The 21371-nt window shown below is 43.1% G+C and overlaps 1 protein-coding gene across 2 annotated transcripts in view; it reads right to left on the bottom strand.

Annotated features, from left to right (window-relative positions):
* LOC128642788 (multidrug and toxin extrusion protein 1-like) overlaps positions 1-21371 on the bottom strand; it is a 676487-nt gene that overhangs the window by 272969 nt on the left and 382147 nt on the right. For both annotated transcript variants that reach the window (XM_053695585.1, XM_053695586.1), the window contains exon 11: positions 15978-16045. In XM_053695585.1, the coding sequence (XP_053551560.1) occupies positions 15978-16045 (68 nt within the window). The remainder of the gene's footprint in view (positions 1-15977; positions 16046-21371) is intronic.

Genomic DNA, 21371 nt, shown 5'->3' with positions numbered 1-21371 from the left:
AGTTTATCTTCAATCAAAAGTTTGTTATTTTTAAATGGTACCGGCGTTGTACTGTTTTTACCTCAGGCAGAAATTAGAAGAAGAGTTTTGCCTGAGGTTTTTGATGATCTTAGCAGGTTGTAACTAAGGTCCACTGCTGTTCTCACACATAACTGAAGGGTATGGGAAAACTTCAGCTGGGGGAACGGCCTGCAGAATTAACTGCTCTGAGGTATGTTCAGTATATTTTTTTCTGGAGAGATGATAAGGTCTAGAAAATGCTGACAGTGCCTGATATATTTAAGATAAGCCTGATTACAGTGATTTAACAAACGACTCTCATCATGCTTGCAGTAAAGGGTAATATTCATGTTACTTGCTCTTATTACTTAGTATGTAAAACGTTTGCATGATATATAAAAAACGTTTTTTACTGAGGGTGATAAATCTTTATTTGGGGCCTAGTTTTCCACATGGCTGACTAGATTTCTCCTAGGAGTAGTTATTTATGGCCCTTTCACTTTGAGTGCATGGTGGGAGGGGCCTATTTTCGAGCTCTAATTGCGCAGTAGTTTTTACATTCTGAGACATCCAGCTTCCCTGAAGGAGTCCCCTGACATATTGGACCTCTGTAAAGGGTTTTTGTGCCTACAAAAGTCATGTTATGGGCAGGTAGGAGCCACAGTAGAGCTGTGGCAGTTTGCTTGTGACTGTTATAACAGTTTTACCGTTTTTCTGCTTCGTTTTTTAGCATGAGGGGTTAATCATCCATTTGCAAGTGGGTGCAATGCTATTTTAGTCTATTATACACACTGTAAAAATTTCGTAGAGTTAACTGCTTTTTTTCACTGTTTTGCAGTTTTTGTGTTTGTTTTTTTCCCTTAAAGGCACAGTACCGTTTTCTATATTCTGCTTTTTCACATTAATTAAAGTGTTTTCCAAGCTTGCTGGTCTCATTACTAGTCTATTAAACATGTCTGACATAGAGGAAACTCCTTGTTCATTATGTTTAGAAGCCATTGTGGAACCCCCTCTTAGAATGTGTACCAAATGCACTGATCTTACTATAAATTTTAAAGACCATATTCTGGCTTTAAAAGATTTATCACCAGAGGAAATTGACAAGGGGGAAGTTATGCCGACTAACTCTCCCCACGTGTCAGAGCCTATAACTCCCACTCAAGGGACGCCAAGTACATCTAGCGCGCCCATTGCGTATACTTTACAAGACATGGCGGCAGTTATGAATCATACTCTTACAGAGGTATTGTCCAAACTGTCAGGGTTACAAGGAAAGCGAGACAGCTCTGGGGCTAGAACAAATACAGAGCTCTCTGATGCTTTAGTAGCTATGTCTGATATACCCTCACAATATGCAGAAGCTGAAGCAGGAGAGCTTCTATCTGTGGGTGATTTTTCTGACTCAGGGAAGATACTTCAACCTGATTCTGATATGTCTACATTTAAATTTAAGCTTGAACACCTCCGCGTGTTGCTCAGGGAGGTTTTAGCAACTCTGGATGACTGTGACGCCATTGTAGTCCCAGAGAAATTGTGTAAATTGGATAAATACTATGCAGTGCCTGTTTACACTGATGTTTTTCCAATACCTAAGAGGTTTTCAGAAATTATTACTAAGGAATGGGATAGACCAGGTGTACCGTTCTCTCTCCCTCCTGTTTTTAAAAAGATGTTTCCTATAGATGCCGCTACACGGGACTTGTGGCAAACGGTCCCTAAGGTGGAGGGAGCAGTCTCTACCCTAGCGAAGCGTACAACTATCCCTGTCGAGGACAGTTGTGCTTTTCTAGATCCAATGGACAAAAAATTAGAGGGTTACCTTAAGAAAAATTTTATTCAACAAGGTTTTATTCTCCAGCCCCTTGCATGCATTGCCCCTGTCACTGCTGCTGCGGCCTTCTGGTTTGAGTCTTTAGAAGAGGCTCTACAGGTAGAAACCCCATTGGATGATATCCTTGACAACCTTAAAGCTCTTAAGCTAGCCAATTCATTTGTTTCTGACGCTGTTGTTCATTTAACCAAGCTAACGGCTAAAAACTCAGGTTTTGCTATTCAGGCGCGTAGGGCGCTATGGCTTAAATCCTGGTCAGCTGACGTTACTTCAAAGTCTAAGCTTCTCAACATTCCCTTCAAGGGGCAGACCCTATTCGGGCCTGGACTGAAGGAGATCATTTCTGATATTACTGGAGGAAAAGGTCACGCCCTTCCTCAGGATAGGTCCAACAAATTAAGGACCAAACAGATTAATTTTCGTTCCTTTCGAAACTTCAAGAGTGGTGCAGCTTTAACTTCCTCTAATACAAAACAAAAGGGAAATTTTGCCCAGTCCAAGCCGATCTGGAGACCTAACCAGGCTTGGAACAAAGGAAAACAGGCCAAAAAACCTGCTGCTGCCTCTAAAACAGCATGAAGGGTCAGCCCCCGATCCGGAAATGGATCTAGTAGGGGGTAGACTTTCTCTCTTCGCCCAAGCTTGGGCAAGAGATGTCCAGGATCCCTGGGCATTGGAAATTGTGTCCCAGGGATATCTTCTGGAGTTCAAAGCTTCTTCCCCAAAAGGGAGATTTCATCTCTCACAATTATCTGCAAACCAGATAAAGAGAGAGGCATTCTTACATTGTGTTCAAGACCTCCTAGTTATGGGAGTGATCCACCCAGTTCCAAAGGAGGAACAGGAGCAAGGCTTCTATTCAAATCTGTTTGTAGTTCCCAAGAAAGAGGGAACTTTCAGACCAATCTTAGATCTCAAGATCCTAAACAAATTTCTCAGGGTCCCATCCTTCAAGATGGAGACTATTCGAACCATCCTACCTATGATCCAGGAGGGTCAATATATGACTACCGTGGACTTAAAGGATGCTTATCTTCACATTCCGATACACAGAGATCATCATCAGTTTCTCAGGTTCGCCTTCCTAGACAGGCATTACTAGTTTGTGGCTTTTCCCTTTGGGTTAGCTACGGCACCAAGAGTCTTTACGAAGGTTCTAGGGTCACTCCTAGCGGTCCTAAGGCCGTGGGGTATAGCAGTAGCCCCTTACCTAGACGACATTCTGATACAGGCGTCAAATTTTCAAATCGCCAGGTCCCATACAGACATTGTTCTGGCATTCCTGAGGTCTCATGGGTGGAAAGTGAACGAAGAAAAGAGTTCTCTAAACCCTCTCACAAGAGTTTCCTTCCTAGGAACTCTGATAGATTCTGTAGAAATGAAGATTTACCTGACAGAGGCCAGGTTGTCAAAACTTCTAAATTCCTGCTGTGTTCTTTATTCTATTTCTCGCCCTTCAGTGGCTTACTGTATGGAAGTAATCAGCTTAATGGTAGCGGCAATGGACATAGTGCCGTTTGCCCGCCTACATCTCAGACCGCTGCAACTCTGCATGCTCAGTCAGTGGAATGGGGAGTACACAGATTTGTCCCCTCTACTAAATCTGGATCAAGAGACCAGGGATTCTCTTCTCTGGTGGCTATCTCGGGTCCATCTGTCCAAGGGTATGACCTTCCGCAGGCCAGATTGGACAATAGTAACAACAGATGCCAGCCTTCTAGGCTGGGGTGCAGTCTGGAACTCTCTGAAGGCTCAGGGCTCGTGGACTCAGGAGGAGGCACTCCTTCTGATAAACATTCTGGAACTAAGAGCGATATTCAATGCTCTTCAGGCTTGGCCTCAGCTTGCTGCGGTCAGGTTCATCAGATTTCAGTCGGACAATATCACGACTGTAGCCTACATCAACCATCAAGGGGGAACAAGGAGTTCCCTAACAATGTTGGAGGTTTCAAAAATAATTCTATGGGCAGAGGTTCACTCTTGCCATCTATCAGCTATCCATATCCCAGGAGTAGAGAACTGGGAGGCGGATTTTCTAAGTCGGCAGACTTTTCATCCGGGGGAGTGGGAACTCCATCCGGAGGTGTTTGCACAGTTGACTCAACTTTGGGGCAAACCAGAACTGGATCTCATGGCGTCTCGTCAGAATGCCAAGCTTACTTGTTACGGTTCCAGGTCCAGGGATCCCAAGGCAGCACTGATAGATGCTCTAGCAGCGCCTTGGTCCTTCAACCTGGCTTATGTGTTTCCACTGTTTCAGGCTCGAAAGCCTGTCACCAGGAAAATCTATCATAAGATATGGTGTAAATATCTTCATTGGTGTGAATCCAAGGGTTACTCATGGAGTAATGTCAGGATTCCTAGGATATTATCCTTTCTCCAAGAAGGATTGGAGAAGGGATTGTCAGCTAGTTCCTTAAAGGGACAGATTTCTGCTCTGTCTATTCTTTTGCACAAGCGTCTGGCGGATGTTCCAGACGTTCAGGCATTTTTTCAGGCTTTAGTTAGAATCAAGCCTGTGTTTAAACCTGTTGCTCCGCCATGGAGTTTAAATTTATTTGTTAAAGTTCTTCAAGGGGTTCTGTTTGAACCTCTGCATTCCATAGATATCAAGCTTTTATCTTGGAAAGTTCTGTTTTTGGTAGCTATCTCTTCAGCTCGAAGAGTTTCAGAGTTATCTGCCTTACAGTGTGATTCCCCTTATCTGATCTTCCATGCAGATAAGGTAGTTTTGCGTACCAAACCTGGGTTTCTTCCTAAGGTGGTATCTAATAAGAATATCAATCAGGAGATTGTTGTTCCGTCACTGTGTCCTAATCCTTCTTCAAAGAAGAAACGTCTATTACACAATCTTGACGTGGTTCGTGCTTTAACGTTTTATTTACAAGCTACTAAGGATTTTCGTCAAACATCTGCATTGTTTGTTGTCTACTCTGGACAGAGGAGAGGCCAAAAGGCTTCAGCAACTTCTCTTTCTTTTTGGTTAAGAAGTATAATCCGCTTAGCTTATGAGACTGCTGGCCAGCAGCCTCCTGAAAGAATTACAGCTCATTCCACTAGAGCGGTGGCTTCCACATGGGCTTTTAAAAATGAGGCTTCTGTTGAACAGATTTGTAAGGAGGCGACTTGGTCTTTGCTTCATACTTTTTCTAAATTCTACAAATTTGATACTTTTGCTTCTTCGGAGGCTATTTTTGGGAGAAAGGTCTTACAGGCAGTGGTGCCTTCCGTTTAAGTGCCTGCCTTGTCCCTCCCTTCATCCGTGTCCTATAGCTTTGGTATTGGTATCCCACAAGTAATGGATGAATCCGTGGACTGGATACACCTTACAAGAGAAAACAAAATTTATGCTTACCTGATAAATTTATTTCTCTTGTGGTGTATCCAGTCCACGGCCCGCCCTGTCATTTTAAGGCAGGTGGTTTATTTATTTTTAAACTACAGTCACCACTGCACCCTATAGTTTCTCCTTTCTCTTGCTTGTCTTCGGTCGAATGACTGGGAGTGGCAGTTAGGGGAGGAGCTATATAGACAGCTCTGCTGTGGGTGATCCTCTTGCAGCTTCCTGTTGGGAAGGAGAATATCCCACAAGTAATGGATGAATCCGTGGACTGGATACACCAGAAGATAAATAAATTTATCAGGTAAGCATAAATTTTGTTTTTGCAATATGCATGATGGCATTTTCTGTGACTATGACACCATTTTAAAAGGACACTTAAAGAGACATGAAACCCAAAATTTTTCTTTCATGATTCATATAGAAGATACATTTTTCTTTCTAATTTACTTTTATTATCTAATCTGTTTCATTCTCTTGGTATCATTTGTTGAAGGAGCAGCAATGCACTAATGGTTTCTAACTGAACACATGGGTGAGCCAATCACAATTGATAAATATATGCAGCCACCAATGAACACCTAGAACCTAGGTTATCTGCTGCTCCTGAGCCTGCCTAGATAAACCTTTCAGCAAAGGATAACAAGAGATGGAAGCAAACTATATAATAGAAGTAAACTGGAACGTTGCTTAAAATTGTATTCTCTATATGAATCATGACAGAACATTTTTGGTTTCATGTCCCTTTAAGTCAAAATGAAATGTTCATGATTCAGAGAGAGCATGTAATTTCTCTTGTTAAGTGTATTCAGTCCACGGGTCATCCATTACTTATGGGATATATTCCCTTCCCAACAGGAAGTTGCAAGAGGATCACCCAAGCAGAGCTGCTATATAGCTCCTCCCCTCACATGTCATACCCAGTCATTCTCTTGCAACTGACATAGTAGGAAGGTGTGAGAGGAGTGTGGAATTTTTATACTTAATTATTTCTTCAATCAAAAGTTTGTTATTTTAAATGGCACCGGAGTGTGCTGTTTTTTTCTCTCAGGCAGTATTTAGAAGAAGAATCTGCCTGCGTTTTCTATTATCTTAGCAGAAGTAACTAAGATCCACTGGCTGTTCTCGCACATTCTGAGGAGTGGGGTAACTTCAGAAAGGGAATAGCATGCGGGGTCCCCTGAAGATGAGGTATGTGCAGTAGAATATTTTTCTAAGGAATGGAATTGACTAAGAAAATACTGCTGATACCAATGTAATGTAAGTACAGCCTTACATGCAGTAGCGACTGGTATCAGGCTGATGAATGTATGTACAATAAGTAATTTTCTAAGGAATGGAATTTGACTAAGAAAATACTGTTAATACTGAAGTAATGTATGAGCCTTAACTGCAGTAGAAACGACTGGTAGCAGGCTTATTAATAACACTACCTAACTTTTAAAGTGCGTGTTTAAAACGTTTACTGGCATGTTATTCGTTTTTTGTGAGGTACTTTGGTGATAAATCTTTTGGGGCATGATTTTCCACATGGCTGTCGTTTATTTCTGCATAGAAACGGTTAACTGAGGTTTCCCACTGTTGTAATATGAGTGGGAGGGGCCTATTTTAGCGCTTTTTTGTGTAGAAAAAATTCAGTTACAGTCTTCCTGCTTCTTCCTCCTTGATCCAGGACGCCTCTAGAGAGCTCAGGGGTTGTCAAAATTCATTTTGAGGGAGGTAATCAGTCACAGCAGACCTGTGACAGTGTGTTTGACTGTGATAAAAACGTTAATTGTTAAATTGATTATCCGTTTTTGGGTATTAAGGGGTTAATCATCCATTTGCTAGTGGGTGCAATGCTTTGCTAACTTAACACATTTACTGTGAAAATTTGGTTGCTATAACTGATTTGGTTCTTTGTTATTTCAACTGTGACGATTTTTTGTGCTTCTTAAAAGGTGCAGTAGCGTTTTTTATATTGCTTGTAAACTTATTTGAAAGGATTTTCCAAGCTTGCTAGTCTCATTGCTAGTCTGTTTAAACATGTCTGACACAGATGAATCTGTTTGTTCACTATGTTTGAAGGCCAATCTGGAGCCCCATAGAAATATGTGTACTAAATGTATTGATGTCACTTTGAATAAAAGTCCATTTTTATCTGTAAAGAAATTATCACCAGACAACGAGGGGGAAGTTATGCCGACTAACTCTCCTCACGTGTCAGTACCTTCGCCTCCCGCTCAGGAGGCGCGTGATATTGTGGCGCCAAGTACATCAGAGAGGCCCATACAAATCACTTTGCAAGACATGGCTGCTGTTATGACAGAGGTATTATCTAAATTGCCAGAATTAAGAGGCAAGCGCGATAGCTCTGGGTTAAGGACAGAGCGCGCTGATGATGTGAGAGCCATGTCCGATACTGCGTCACAATTTGCAGAACATGAGGACGGAGAGCTTCATTCTGTGGGTGACGGATCTGATCCAGTGAGACCGCATTCAGAGATTTCTAATTTTAAATTTAAGCTTGAGAACCTCCGTGTATTGCTAGGGGAGGTATTAGCGGCTCTGAATGATTGTAACACGGTTGCAATTCCAGAGAAAATATGTAGGTTGGATAGATACTTTGCGGTACCGGTGTGTACTGACGTTTTTCCTATACCTAAAAGGCTTACAGAAATTATTAGCAAGGAGTGGGATAGACCCGGTGTGCCCTTTTCCCCTCCTCCGATATTTAGAAAAATGTTTCCAATAGACGCCACCACACGAGACTTATGGCAGACGGTCCCTAAGGTGGAGGGAGCAGTTTCTACTTTAGCTAAACGTACCACTATCCCGGTGGAGGATAGTTGTGCTTTTTCGGATCCAATGGATAAAAAATTAGAAGGTTACCTTAAGAAAATGTTTGTTCAACAAGGTTTTATCTTACAGCCCCTTGCATGCATTGCGCCTGTCATTGCTGCTTCGGCATTCTGGTTTGAGTCTCTGGAAGAGGCCATTCGCACAGCTCCATTGGATGAGATTATGGCCAAGCTTAAAGCACTTAAGCTAGCTAATGCATTTGTTTCTGATGCCGTTGTATATTTAACCAAACTAACGGCTAAGAACTCCGGATTCTTCATCCAGGCGCGCAGAGCGCTATGGCTTGAATCCTGGTCAGCTGACGTGACTTCTAAATCTAAATTGCTTAAAGTGAAGTTCAATTTCAAACCACTGCGCATCACCCATGTATACAATAACCTCCCAATATAAAAGTCGCTTACTTATTTTTCCGAAAATGGATATGAATTTCGAGTTATTTATATCTATATTATATCGCTGTTAGTTACCTTTACTCCTCCCCCGGTCTACTTCCTTATTTCCCTCAACTGACGTCGCGATCGTAAGAACAATGCTCGTGCACAAGAACGGATGCGATATGCGCATGCGTATCCTGTCTTCATTCGCGCATGCGTAAACATTTTCGTTCCGTTCCGCAGTTCATTCCAGAGCAGAGTTACATTGTATCCAGAGTATAGACAACTGTCCAAAGACACAGGCTAACACGCAAGCGCAGATCATGCACGAGCATGACGACTAACGAGAGAAGCGCTGTTATACGCATGCGCTAGACTGTATTATGACGCGGGTGAAAAGGGGCAGGACGCCCCGGGGGAAGTGAAGGGATTGGATATCAAATTGCGAAAACATGTCAATCTAAAGGCAACCAATGTCGGGCGGACAATTGCGGCAATACGGAGGGTAAATTAAAATTAAAAAATGAAAAGAAAGCGATAATTTAGAGAGTTTTGATGAATGAACATTATGGTTTTTTATAATGACAATTCGAATTATGTAATTGAGAGCCGCGGACTTGAACTTCACTTTAATATTCCTTTCAAAGGGCAGACCTTATTCGGGCCCGGCTTGAAAGAAATTATTGCTGACATTACTGGAGGTAAGGGTCATACTCTTCCTCAGGACAGGGCCAAATCAAAGGCCAAACAGTCTAATTTTCGTGCCTTTCGTAACTTCAAGGCATTAGCAGCATCAACTTCCTCCGCTCCAAAACAGGAAGGAACTGTTGCTCGTTACAGACAGGGCTGGAAAGCTAACCAGCCCTGGAACAAGGGCAAGCAGGCCAGAAAGCCTACTTCTGCCCCTAAGACAGCATGAAGAGAGGGTCCCCTATCCGGAAACGGATCTAGTGGGGGGCAGACTTTCTCTCTTCGCCCAGGCTTGGGCAAGAGATGTCCAGGATCCCTGGGCGTTGGAGATCATATCTCAGGGATATCTTCTGGACTTCAAAGCTTCTCCTCCACAAGGGAGATTTCATCTTTCAAGGTTATCAGCAAACCAAATAAAGAAAGAGGCATTTCTACGCTGTGTACAAGACCTCTTAGTAATGGGGGTGATCCACCCAGTTCTGCAGACGGAACAAGGGCAAGGGTTTTACTCAAATCTGTTTGTGGTTCCCAAGAAAGAGGGAACCTTCAGACCAATCTTGGACCTAAAAATCTTAAACAAATTCCTAAGAGTTCCATCATTCAAAATGGAAACTATTCGAACCATCCTACCCATGATCCAAGAGGGTCAATACATGACCACAGTAGACTTAAAGGATGCCTACCTTCATATACCGATTCACAAAGATCATTATCGGTACCTAAGATTTGCCTTTCTAGACAGGCATTACCAGTTTGTAGCTCTTCCCTTCGGGTTAGCTACGGCCCCGAGAATTTTTACAAAGGTTCTGGGCTCACTTCTAGCGGTGCTAAGACCGCGAGGCATAGCGGTGCCTCCGTACCTAGACGACATTCTGATACAAGCGTCAAGTTTTCAAATTGCCAAGTCTCATACAGAGATAGTTCTGGCATTTCTGAGGTCGCATGGGTGGAAGGTGAACGTGGAAAAGAGTTCTCTATTACCACTCACAAGAGTCTCCTTCCTAGGGACTCTGATAGATTCTGTAGAAATGAAAATTTACCTGACGGAGGCCAGGTTATCAAAACTTTTAAATGCTTGCCGTGCCCTTCATTCCATTCCACGCCCGTCAGTAGCTCAGTGCATGGAAGTAATCGGCTTAATGGTAGCGGCGATGGACATAGTACCATTTGCGCGCCTGCATCTCAGACCTCTGCAATTATGCATGCTAAGTCAGTGGAATGGGGATTACTCAGATTTGTCCCCTCTACTAAATCTGGATCAAGAGACCAGAGATTCTCTTCTCTGGTGGCTTTCTTGGGTCCATCTGTCCAAGGGGATGACCTTTCGCAGGCCAGATTGCACAATTGTAACAACAGATGCCAGCCTTCTAGGTTGGGGCGCAGTCTGGAACTCCCTGAAGGCTCAGGGATTATGGACTCAGGAGGAGAAACTCCTCCCAATAAATATTCTGGAGTTGAGAGCAATATTCAATGCTCTTCTAGCTTGGCCTCAGTTAGCAACACTGAGGTTCATCAGATTTCAGTCGGACAACATCACGACTGCTAGTCTCATTGCTAGTCTGTTTAAACATGTCTGACACAGATGAATCTGTTTGTTCACTATGTTTGAAGGCCAATGTGGAGCCCCATAGAAATATGTGTACTAAATGTATTGATGTCACTTTGAATAAAAGTCAATTTTTATCTGTAAAGAAATTATCACCAGACAACGAGGGGGAAGTTATGCCGACTAACTCTCCTCACGTGTCAGTACCTTCGCCTCCCGCTCAGGAGGCGCGTTATATTGTGGCGCCAAGTACATCAGAGAGGCCCATACAAATCACTTTGCAAGACATGGCTGCTGTTATGACAGAGGTATTATCTAAATTGCCAGAATTAAGAGGCAAGCGCGATAGCTCTGGGTTAAGGACAGAGCGCGCTGATGATGTGAGAGCCATGTCCGATACTGCGTCACAATTTGCAGAACATGAGGACGGAGAGCTTCATTCTGTGGGTGACGGATCTGATCCAGTGAGACTGGATTCAGAGATTTCTAATTTTAAATTTAAGCTTGAGAACCTCCGTGTATTGCTAGGGGAGGTATTAGCGGCTCTGAATGATTGTAACACGGTTGCAATTCCAGAGAAAATATGTAGGTTGGATAGATACTTTGCGGTACCGGTGTGTACTGACGTTTTTCCTATACCTAAAAGGCTTACAGAAATTATTAGCAAGGAGTGGGATAGACCCGGTGTGCCCTTTTCCCCTCCTCCGATATTTAGAAAAATGTTTCCAATAGACGCCACCACACGAGACTTATGGCAGACGGTCCCTAAGGTGGAGGGAGCAGTTTCTACTTTAGCTAAACGTACCACTATCCCGGTGGAGGATAGTTGTGCTTTTTCGGATCCAATGGATAAAAAATTAGAAGGTTACCTTAAGAAAATGTTTGTTCAACAAGGTTTTATCTTACAGCCCCTTGCATGCATTGCGCCTGTCATTGCTGCTTCGGCATTCTGGTTTTAGTCTCTGGAAGAGGCCATTCGCACAGCTCCATTGGATGAGATTATGGCCAAGCTTAAAGCACTTAAGCTAGCTAATGCATTTGTTTCTGATGCCGTTGTACATTTAACCAAACTAACGGCTAAGAACTCCGGATTCTTCATCCAGGCGCGCAGAGCGCTATGGCTTGAATCCTGGTCAGCTGACGTGACTTCTAAATCTAAATTGCTTAATATTCCTTTCAAGGGGCAGACCTTATTCGGGCCCGGCTTGAAAGAAATTATTGCTGACATTACTGGAGGTAAGGGTCATACTCTTCCTCAGGACAGGGCCAAATCAAAGGCCAAACAGTCTAATTTTCGTGCCTTTCGTAACTTCAAGGCAGGAGCAGCATCAACTTCCTCCGCTCCAAAACAGGAAGGAACTGTTGCTCGTTACAGACAGGGCTGGAAAGCTAACCAGCCCTGGAACAAGGGCAAGCAGGCCAGAAAGCCTACTTCTGCCCCTAAGACAGCATGAAGAGAGGGCCCCCTATCCGGAAACGGATCTAGTGGGGGGCAGACTTTCTCTCTTCGCCCAGGCTTGGGCAAGAGATGTCCAGGATCCCTGGGCGTTGGAGATCATATCTCAGGGATATCTTCTGGACTTCAAAGCTTCTCCTCCACAAGGGAGATTTCATCTTTCAAGGTTATCAGCAAACCAAATAAAGAAAGAGGCATTTCTACGCTGTGTACAAGACCTCTTAGTAATGGGGGTGATCCACCCAGTTCCGCGGACGGAACAAGGGCAAGTGTTTTACTCAAATCTGTTTGTGGTTCCCAAGAAAGAGGGAACCTTCAGACCAATCTTGGACCTAAAAATCTTAAACAAATTCCTAAGAGTTCCATCATTCAAAATGGAAACTATTCGAACCATCCTACCCATGATCCAAGAGGGTCAATACATGACCACAGTAGACTTAAAGGATGCCTACCTTCATATACCGATTCACAAAGATCATTATCGGTACCTAAGATTTGCCTTTCTAGACAGGCATTACCAGTTTGTAGCTCTTCCCTGGTTCTGGGCTCACTTCTAGCGGTGCTAAGACCGCGAGGCATAGCAGTGGCTCTGTACCTAGACGACATTCTGATACAAGCGTCAAGTTTTCAAATTGCCAAGTCTCATACACAGATAGTTCTGGCATTTCTGAGGTCGCATGGGTGGAAGGTGAACGTGGAAAAGAGTTCTCTATTACCACTCACAAGAGTCTCCTTCCTAGGGACTCTGATAGATTCTGTAGAAATGAAAATTTACCTGATGGAGGCCAGGTTATCAAAACTTTTAAATGCTTGCCGTGCCCTTCATTCCATTCCACGCCCGTCAGTAGCTCAGTGCATGGAAGTAATCGGCTTAATGGTAGCGGCGATGGACATAGTACCATTTGCGCGCCTGCATCTCAGACCTCTGCAATTATGCATGCTAAGTCAGCGGAATGGGGATTACTCAGATTTGTCCCCTCTACTAAATCTGGATCAAGAGACCAGAGATTCTCTTCTCTGGTGGCTTTCTTGGGTCCATCTGTCCAAGGGGATGACCTTTCGCAGGCCAGATTGCACAATTGTAACAACAGATGCCAGCCTTCTAGGTTGGGGCGCAGTCTGGAACTCCCTGAAGGCTCAGGGATTATGGACTCAGGAGGAGAAACTCCTCCCAATATATATTCTGGAGTTGAGAGCAATATTCAATGCTCTTCTAGCTTGGCCTCAGTTAGCAACACTGAGGTTCATCAGATTTCAGTCGGACAACATCACGACTGTGGCCTACATCAACCATCAAGGGGGAACCAGGAGTTCCCTAGCGATGTTGGAAGTCTCAAAGATAATTCGCTGGGCAGAGTCTCACTCTTGCCACCTGTCAGCGATCTACATCCCAGGCGTGGAGAACTGGGAGGCGGATTTTCTAAGTCGCCAGACTTTTCATCCGGGGGAGTGGGAACTTCATCCGGAGGTCTTCGCTCAACTGATTCAGCATTGGGGCAAGCCAGAACTGGATCTCATGGCGTCTCGCCAGAATGCCAAGCTTCCTTGTTACGGATCCAGGTCCAGCGACCCGGGAGCGGCGCTGATAGATGCTCTGGCAGCCCCTTGGGTCTTCAACATGGCTTATGTGTTTCCACCATTTCCTATGCTACCTCGACTGATTGCCAAGATCAAACAGGAGAGAGCATCGGTGATTCTGATAGCGCCTGCGTGGCCACGCAGGACCTGGTATGCAGACCTAGTGGACATGTCGTCCTGTCCACCATGGTCTCTACCTCTGAGGCAGGACCTTCTAATACAAGGTCCTTTCAACCATCCAAATCTAATTTCTCTGAGGCTGACTGCATGGAGATTGAACGCTTGATCCTATCAAAGCGTGGCTTCTCGGAGTCAGTTATTGATACCTTAATACAGGCACGGAAGCCTGTTACCAGAAAGATTTACCATAAGATATGGCGTAAATATTTATATTGGTGCGAATCCAAGGGTTACTCATGGAGTAAGGTTAGGATTCCTAGGATATTGTCCTTTCTACAAGAGGGTTTAGAAAAGGGCTTATCTGCTAGTTCGTTAAAGGGACAGATTTCTGCTCTGTCTATTCTCTTACACAAACGTCTGGCAGAAGTTCCAGACGTCCAGGCTTTTTGTCAGGCTTTGGCTAGGTTTAAGCCTGTGTTTAAGACGGTTGCTCCTCCGTGGAGCTTAAACTTGGTTCTTAAAGTTCTTCAAGGGGTTCCGTTTGAACCCCTTCATTCCATTGATATTAAGCTTTTATCTTGGAAAGTTCTGTTTTTGATGGCTATTTCCTCGGCTCGAAGAGTCTCTGAGTTATCGGCCTTACATTGTGATTCTCCTTATCTGATTTTCTATTCAGACAAGGTAGTTCTGCGTACAAAACCTGGGTTTTTACCTAAGGTAGTTTCTAACAGGAATATCAATCAGGAGATTGTTGTTCCATCATTATGTCCTAATCCTTCTTCAAAGAAGGAACGACTTTTGCATAATCTGGACGTAGTCCGTGCCCTGAAGTTCTATTTACGGGCAACTAAAGATTTTCGTCAAACTTCTTCCCTGTTTGTCGTGTACTCTGGTCAGAGGAGAGGTCAAAAAGCTTCGGCAACCTCTCTCTCCTTTAGGCTTCGTAGCATAATACATTTAGCCTATGAGACTGCTGGACAGCAGCCCCCTGAAAGAATTACAGCTCATTCCACTAGAGCTGTGGCTTCCACCTGGGCCTTTAAGAATGAGGCCTCTGTTGAACAGATTTGCAAGGCTGCAACTTGGTCTTCGCTTCACACTTTTTCAAAATTTTACAAATTTGACACTTTTGCTTCTTCGGAGGCTGTTTTTGGGAGAAAGGTTCTACAGGCAGTGGTTCCTTCCGTTTAAGTTCCTGCCTTGTCCCTCCCATCATCCGTGTACTTTGGCTTTGGTATTGGTATCCCATAAGTAATGGATGACCCGTGGACTGAATACACTTAACAAGAGAAAACATAATTTATGCTTACCTGATAAATTTATTTCTCTTGTAGTGTATTCAGTCCACGGCCCGCCCTGTCTTTTTAAGGCAGATCTAAATTTTAATTAAAACTCCAGTCACCACTGCACCCTATGGTTTCTCCTTTCTTGTCTTGTTTCGGTCGAATGACTGGATATGACATGTGAGGGGAGGAGCTATATAGCAGCTCTGCTTGGGTGATCCTCTTGCAACTTCCTGTTGGGAAGGGAATATATTCCATAAGTAATGGATGACCCGTGGACTGAATACACTACAAGAGAAATAAATTTATCAGGTAAGCATAAATTATGTTTTTAAGCAACTTTCCGATTTACTTTTAATTACTGACTGGAGAGTGCATATATATGCCTCTTCTCACTTCCTCACCATATCTACTCAGCTAGCTCCCGGTAGTGCATTGTTGCTCCTTCTCCAAAGGATACCATGAGAATGAAGCAAATTTGATAGTAGAAGCTATTGTCAACTACATGTTGAATTAAAAAAAAAACAGCCAATCAACTACATCAGTGCTGATGTCACACTTTGCATTTCTGTGATCTCAAGAGATTTTACTGGAATATCGCAAGATTTAATAGTACAATTCCTTAAACTGTGGAGGGAAATAACATGACTGTGCTGCACATGTCAGATGCACGCTCCCTTGTAAGTCCTGGGACTAGCATACTGATTGGCTCTTTTTTTTGTTACAAATGATTAATCCAAAAGTAATTTTAAATTGTATGCTTGATCTGATTCATGAAAGTATAATTTTGTGTTTCATGTCCTTTTAAAAGGTTATCATAGTCGATTAGAATCATTATTAAGTTCTAACCACAAGAAAATTTGTCACTATTGATACATCCCACCCAAAATTCTAGAAAATGTCAAGTAATCTACTTACCATGAACACAATATTGGATGTCTGATATATAATTGCTTGAGCACCAAGTTCCACCATGCCAAGCGCTCCTGGGCAAAATTCAGAGATTCTGATTATTTTACAATAAAACATACTTGGTTTAGGTTATAAGAATATAAAACACATCCACAACCATTAAAGAACAAATACCCTGGATATTATAAATTAGTGGGTAGTGTTTGATACAATTAATATACCAACCAAAGCTCTGAAAAGGTGAACAGACACAGAAAAGAATATAAGCGCAGTACATTCAGTGGGTTAAAACAACATTTACCAAAATATAAAAAAACGCTTTTAAAAATGACACCTCTATTGAAGCAGAGGTGAACAAAGTTGTTTAAAATTTAGGAGCCAGTAAGAATATTTAGGGGCCAGTTATGCCTTTAGGAGCTAGGCAGTGGTATTTGTATATAGAAATATGGAGAATAACCCAAAAAAGTTAGGAGCCAGGGATGACATTCTAGGAGCCAGTGACTACCTGGCTCCTGTGTTTGTCGAGCCCTGTGCTAGATGCTTAATGCAATCTATGGGCCTGTAGCTTGTGAATCTCTTGGGAGACAGCCAGCGTTCTTTATCTATTTATTCACTTATTCGAATTGTAGATATAATTTTAACCAAGTTTGTCTTGGGATACTGGGACATTGACATTGAACTATTCAGCTTTTTGTAAACCGCATATGACACTACGGTCCTTGTTCACATTTCTGATACGGATCAGCTGGGGACTCGAGTGGATCAGTAATTCAACTGGGAACAGCAGAGACACTTCCCTGTGTGATGTACTTTCAGGTTTTATAAGTTCACCTCTGCTTCAATAGAGGTGTCTTTGTGAGTGTGTTTTCTCTTGTAAGGTGTATCCAGTCCACGGATCATCCATTACTTGTGGGATATTCTCCTTCCCAACAGGAAGTTGCAAGAGGATCACCCACAGCAGAGCTGTCTATATAGCTCCTCCCCTAACTGCCATATCCAGTCATTCTCTTGCAACTCTCGACAAGCATGGAAGTAGTAAGAGAGAAGTCGTGAAACGTAGTTGTTTTTTTCTTCAATCAAAAGTTTGTTATTTTTAAATGGTACCGGAGTTGTACTATTTTTGTCCTAGGCAGAAATAGAAGAATCTGCCTGTGATCTCTATGATCTTAGCAGGTTGTAACTAAGATCCATTGCTGTTCTCACACATAACTGAAGAGAGAGGTAACTTCAGCTGGGGAATGGCGTGCAGGTTATCCTGCTATGAGGTATGTGCAGTTACATTTTTTTTCTAGAGATGTAAATGCTAGAAAATGCTGCTGATACCAGATTTATGTAAGGTAAGCCTGAATACAGTGATTTAATAGCGACTGGTATCATGCTTACTTTCAGAGGTAATACTCTTATAGATTTTCAATATAAAACGTTTGCTGGAAATGTTTAAACGTTTTTATATATGCTTTGGTGATAAAACTTTATTGGGGCCTAGTTTTTTTCCACATGGCTTAAATTTGCCTAGAAAAAGTTTCCTTAGGCTTTCCACTGTTTAGACATGAGTGGGAGGGGCCTAATTTAGCGCTTTATTGCGCAGTAACTTTTACAGACTGAGACATCCAGCTTTCCTCCAGGATTCCCCTGAATGCTATAGGACCTCTCTAAAGGGCTCTTAGGCTTTCCAAAGTCGTTTGTTTGGGAAGGTAGGGCCACAGCAGAGCTGTGGCAGTTTGTTGTGAAAATTTTGTTTGATTTACTGCTTTTTTTCACTGTTTTTCAAATTCTGACCTTTTTTATTTTTCTTAAAGGCACAGTACCGTTTTTATTTTTTGCTTGTTAACTTGATTTAAAGTGTTTTCCAAGCTTGCTGGTCTCATTGCTAGTCTGTTTAAACATGTCTGACATAGAGGAAACTCCTTGTTCATTATGTTTAGAAGCCATGGTGGAACCCCCTCTTAGAATGTGTACCAAATGTACTGATTTCACTTTAAGTAATAAAGACCATATTCTGTCTTTAAAAAATTTATCACAAGAGGAATCTGACGAGGGGGAAGTTATGCCGACTAACTCGCCCCACGTGTCAGACCTTTGACTTCCGCTCAAGGGACTCACGCTCATGGCGCCAAGTACTTCTAGTGCGCCCATGGCGTTTACTTTACAAGGCATGGCGGCAGTCATGGATAATACACTGTCAGCGGTATTATCCAGACTACCTGGGTTACGAGGAAAGCGAGATTGCTCTGGAGTTAGAAGAAATACAGAGCATACTGACGCTTTAGTAGCTATGTCTGATACTCCCTCACAATATGCAGAAGCTGAGGAAGGAGAGCTTCTTTCTGTGGGTGATGTTTCTGACTCAGGGAAGAGGATTCAACCTGATTCTGATATGTCAACATTTAAATTTAAGCTTGAACACCTCCGCGTATTGCTCAGGGAGGTTTTATCTGCTCTGAATGACTGTGATACAATTGCATTGCCAGAAAAATTGTGTAGATTGGATAAATATTATGCAGTGCCGGTGTGCACTGATGTTTTTCCAATACCTAAAAGGTTTACAGAAATTATTACTAAGGAATGGGATAGACCAGGTGTGCCGTTCTCTCCCCCTCCTATTTGTAAGAAAATGTTTCCGATAGATGCCACCACACGGGACTTATGGCAGACAGTCCCTAAGGTGGAGGGAACAGTTTCTACCCTAGCTAAGCGTACTACTATCCCTGTCGAGGACAGTTGTGCTTTCTCAGATCCAATGGATAAAAAGTTAGAGGGTTACCTTAAGAAAATGTTTATTCAACAAGGTTTTATTCTACAGCCCCTTGCATGCATTGCCCCAGTCACTGCTGCTGCGGCTTTCTGATTTGAGTCTCTGGAAGAGGCTCTACAGGTAGAGACTCCATTGGATGACATACTTGACAAGCTTAGAGCACTTAAGCTAGCCAATTCTTTTGTTTCTGATGCCATTGTTCATTTGACTAAACTAGCGGCTAAGAATTCTGGTTTTGCTATTCAGGCGCGCAGGGCGCTATGGCTTAAATCATGGTCAGCTGACGTTACTTCAAAGTCTAAGCTGCTTAACATTCCCTTCAAGGGGCAAACCCTATTCGGGCCTGGTTTGAAGGAGATCATTTCTGATATCACTGGTCATGCCCTTCCTCAGGATAGGTCCAAATCAAGGGCCAAACAGACTAATTTTCGTGCCTTTTGAAACTTCAAGGCGAGTGAGGCATAAACTTCATCTAATTCAAAACAAGAGGGAACTTTTGCCCAGTCCAAGTCGGTCTGGAGACCTAACCAGACCTGGAACAAAGGTAAGCAGGCCAAAAAGCCTGCTGCTGCCTCTAAGACAGCATGAAGGATCAGCCCCCTATCCGGTAATGGATCTAGTAGGGGGCAGACTTTTGCTCTTCGCCCAGGCCTGGGTAAGAGATGTACAGGATCCCTGGGCGTTGGCAATTATATCCCAGGGATATCTTCTGGACTTCAGAGCTTCCCCTCCAAAAGGGAGATTTCACCTTTCACAATTATCTGCAAACCAGATAAAGAGAGAGGCATTCTTACACTGTGTTCAAGACCTCCTAGTTATGGGAGTGATCCATCCAGTTCCAAAGGAGGAACAGGGACAGGGACAGGGATTTTACTCAAATCTGTTTGTGGTTCCCAAAAAAGGATCTCAAGATCTTAAATTCCTCAGAGTCCCATCATTCAAGATGGAGACTATTCGTACCATCCTACCTATGATCCAGGAGGATCAATACATGACTACAGTGGATTTAAAGGATGCTTATCTTCACATTCCGATACACAAAGATCATCATCGGTTTCTCAGGTTTGCCTTCCTGAACAGGCATTACCAGTTTGTAGCTCTTCCCTTTGGGTTAGCTATAGCCCCAAGAATCTTTACGAAGGTTCTGGGGTCATTTCTGGTGGTCCTAAGACCGCGGGGCATAGCAGTGGCCCCTTATTTAGACGCCATTTTGATACAGGCGTTAAATTTCCAAATTGCCAAGTCTCATATGGACATAGTTCTGGCATTTCTGAGGTCGCATGGGTGGAAGGCGAACGAAGAAAAGAGTTCTCTATCCCCTCTCACAAGAGTTTCCTTTCTGGGAACTCTAATAGATTCTGTAGAAATGAGGATTTACCTGACAGAGTCCAGGTTATCAAAACTTCTAAATTCCAGCCGTGTTCTTTATTCCACTTCTCGCCCTTCGGTGGCTCAGTGTATGGAAGTAATCGGCTTAATGGTAGATTCACTCTTGCCACCTATCAGCTATCCATATCCCAGGTGTGGAGAACTGGGAGGCGGATTTTCTAAGTCGTCAGACTTTTCATCCGGGGGAGTGGGAACTCCATTTGGAGGTGTTTGCACAATTGATTCATCGTTGGGGCAAATCAGAACTGTATCTCATGGCATCTCGCCAGAACGCCAAACTTCCTTGTTACGGATCCAGGTCCAGGGATCCCAAGGCGACACTGATAGATGCTCTAGCAGCACCTTGGTCTTTCAACCTGGCTTATGTGTTTCCACCGTTTCCTCTGCTCCCTCGTCTGATTGCCAAAATCAAGCAGGAGAGAGCATTGGTGATCTTGATAGCGCCTGTGTGGCCATGCAGGACTTGGTATGCAGATCTGGTAGACATGTCATCCTTTCCACCATGGACTCTGCCGCTGAGACAGGACCTTCTACTTCAGGGTCCTTTCAATCATCCAAATCTAATTTCTCTGAGACTGACTGCCTGGAGATTGAACGCTTGATTTCTTCTGTTAAGTGTGATCAGTCCACGGGTCATCATTACTTCTGGGATATTACTCCTCCCCAACAGGAAGTGCAAGAGGATTCACCCAGCAGAGCTGCATATAGCTCCTCCCCTCTACGTCACTCCCAGTCATTCTCTTGCACCCAACGACTAGATAGGATGTGTGAGAGGACTATGGTGATTATACTTAGTTTTATATCTTCAATCAAAAGTTTGTTATTTTAAAATAGCACCGGAGTGTGTTATTATCTCTCTGGCAGAGTTTGAAGAAGAATCTACCAGAGTTTTTGTTATGATTTTAGCCGGAGTAGTTAAGATCATATTGCTGTTTCTCGGCCATCTGAGGAGAGGTAAACTTCAGATCAGGGGACAGCGGGCAGATGAATCTGCATAAAGGTATGTAGCAGTTTTTATTTTCTGACAATGGAATTGATGAGAAAATCCTGCCATACCGATATAATGTCATGTATGTATACTTTACACTTCAGTATTCTGGGGAATGGTACTTCACTAGAATTACACTGTAAGAAATACATAAAGCTGTTTAATAACTAGAGATTATGTTTAACGTTTTTGCTGGAATGTAAAATCGTTTTCATTTGCTGAGGTACTGAGTGAATAAATGTTTGGGCACTATTTTTTCCACTTGGCA

The sequence above is a fragment of the Bombina bombina genome, chromosome 12 (genome assembly GCF_027579735.1).
Source record: "Bombina bombina isolate aBomBom1 chromosome 12, aBomBom1.pri, whole genome shotgun sequence".
Lineage (NCBI taxonomy): Eukaryota > Metazoa > Chordata > Amphibia > Anura > Bombinatoridae > Bombina > Bombina bombina.
This window is presented reverse-complemented; position numbering and strand designations above follow the sequence as displayed.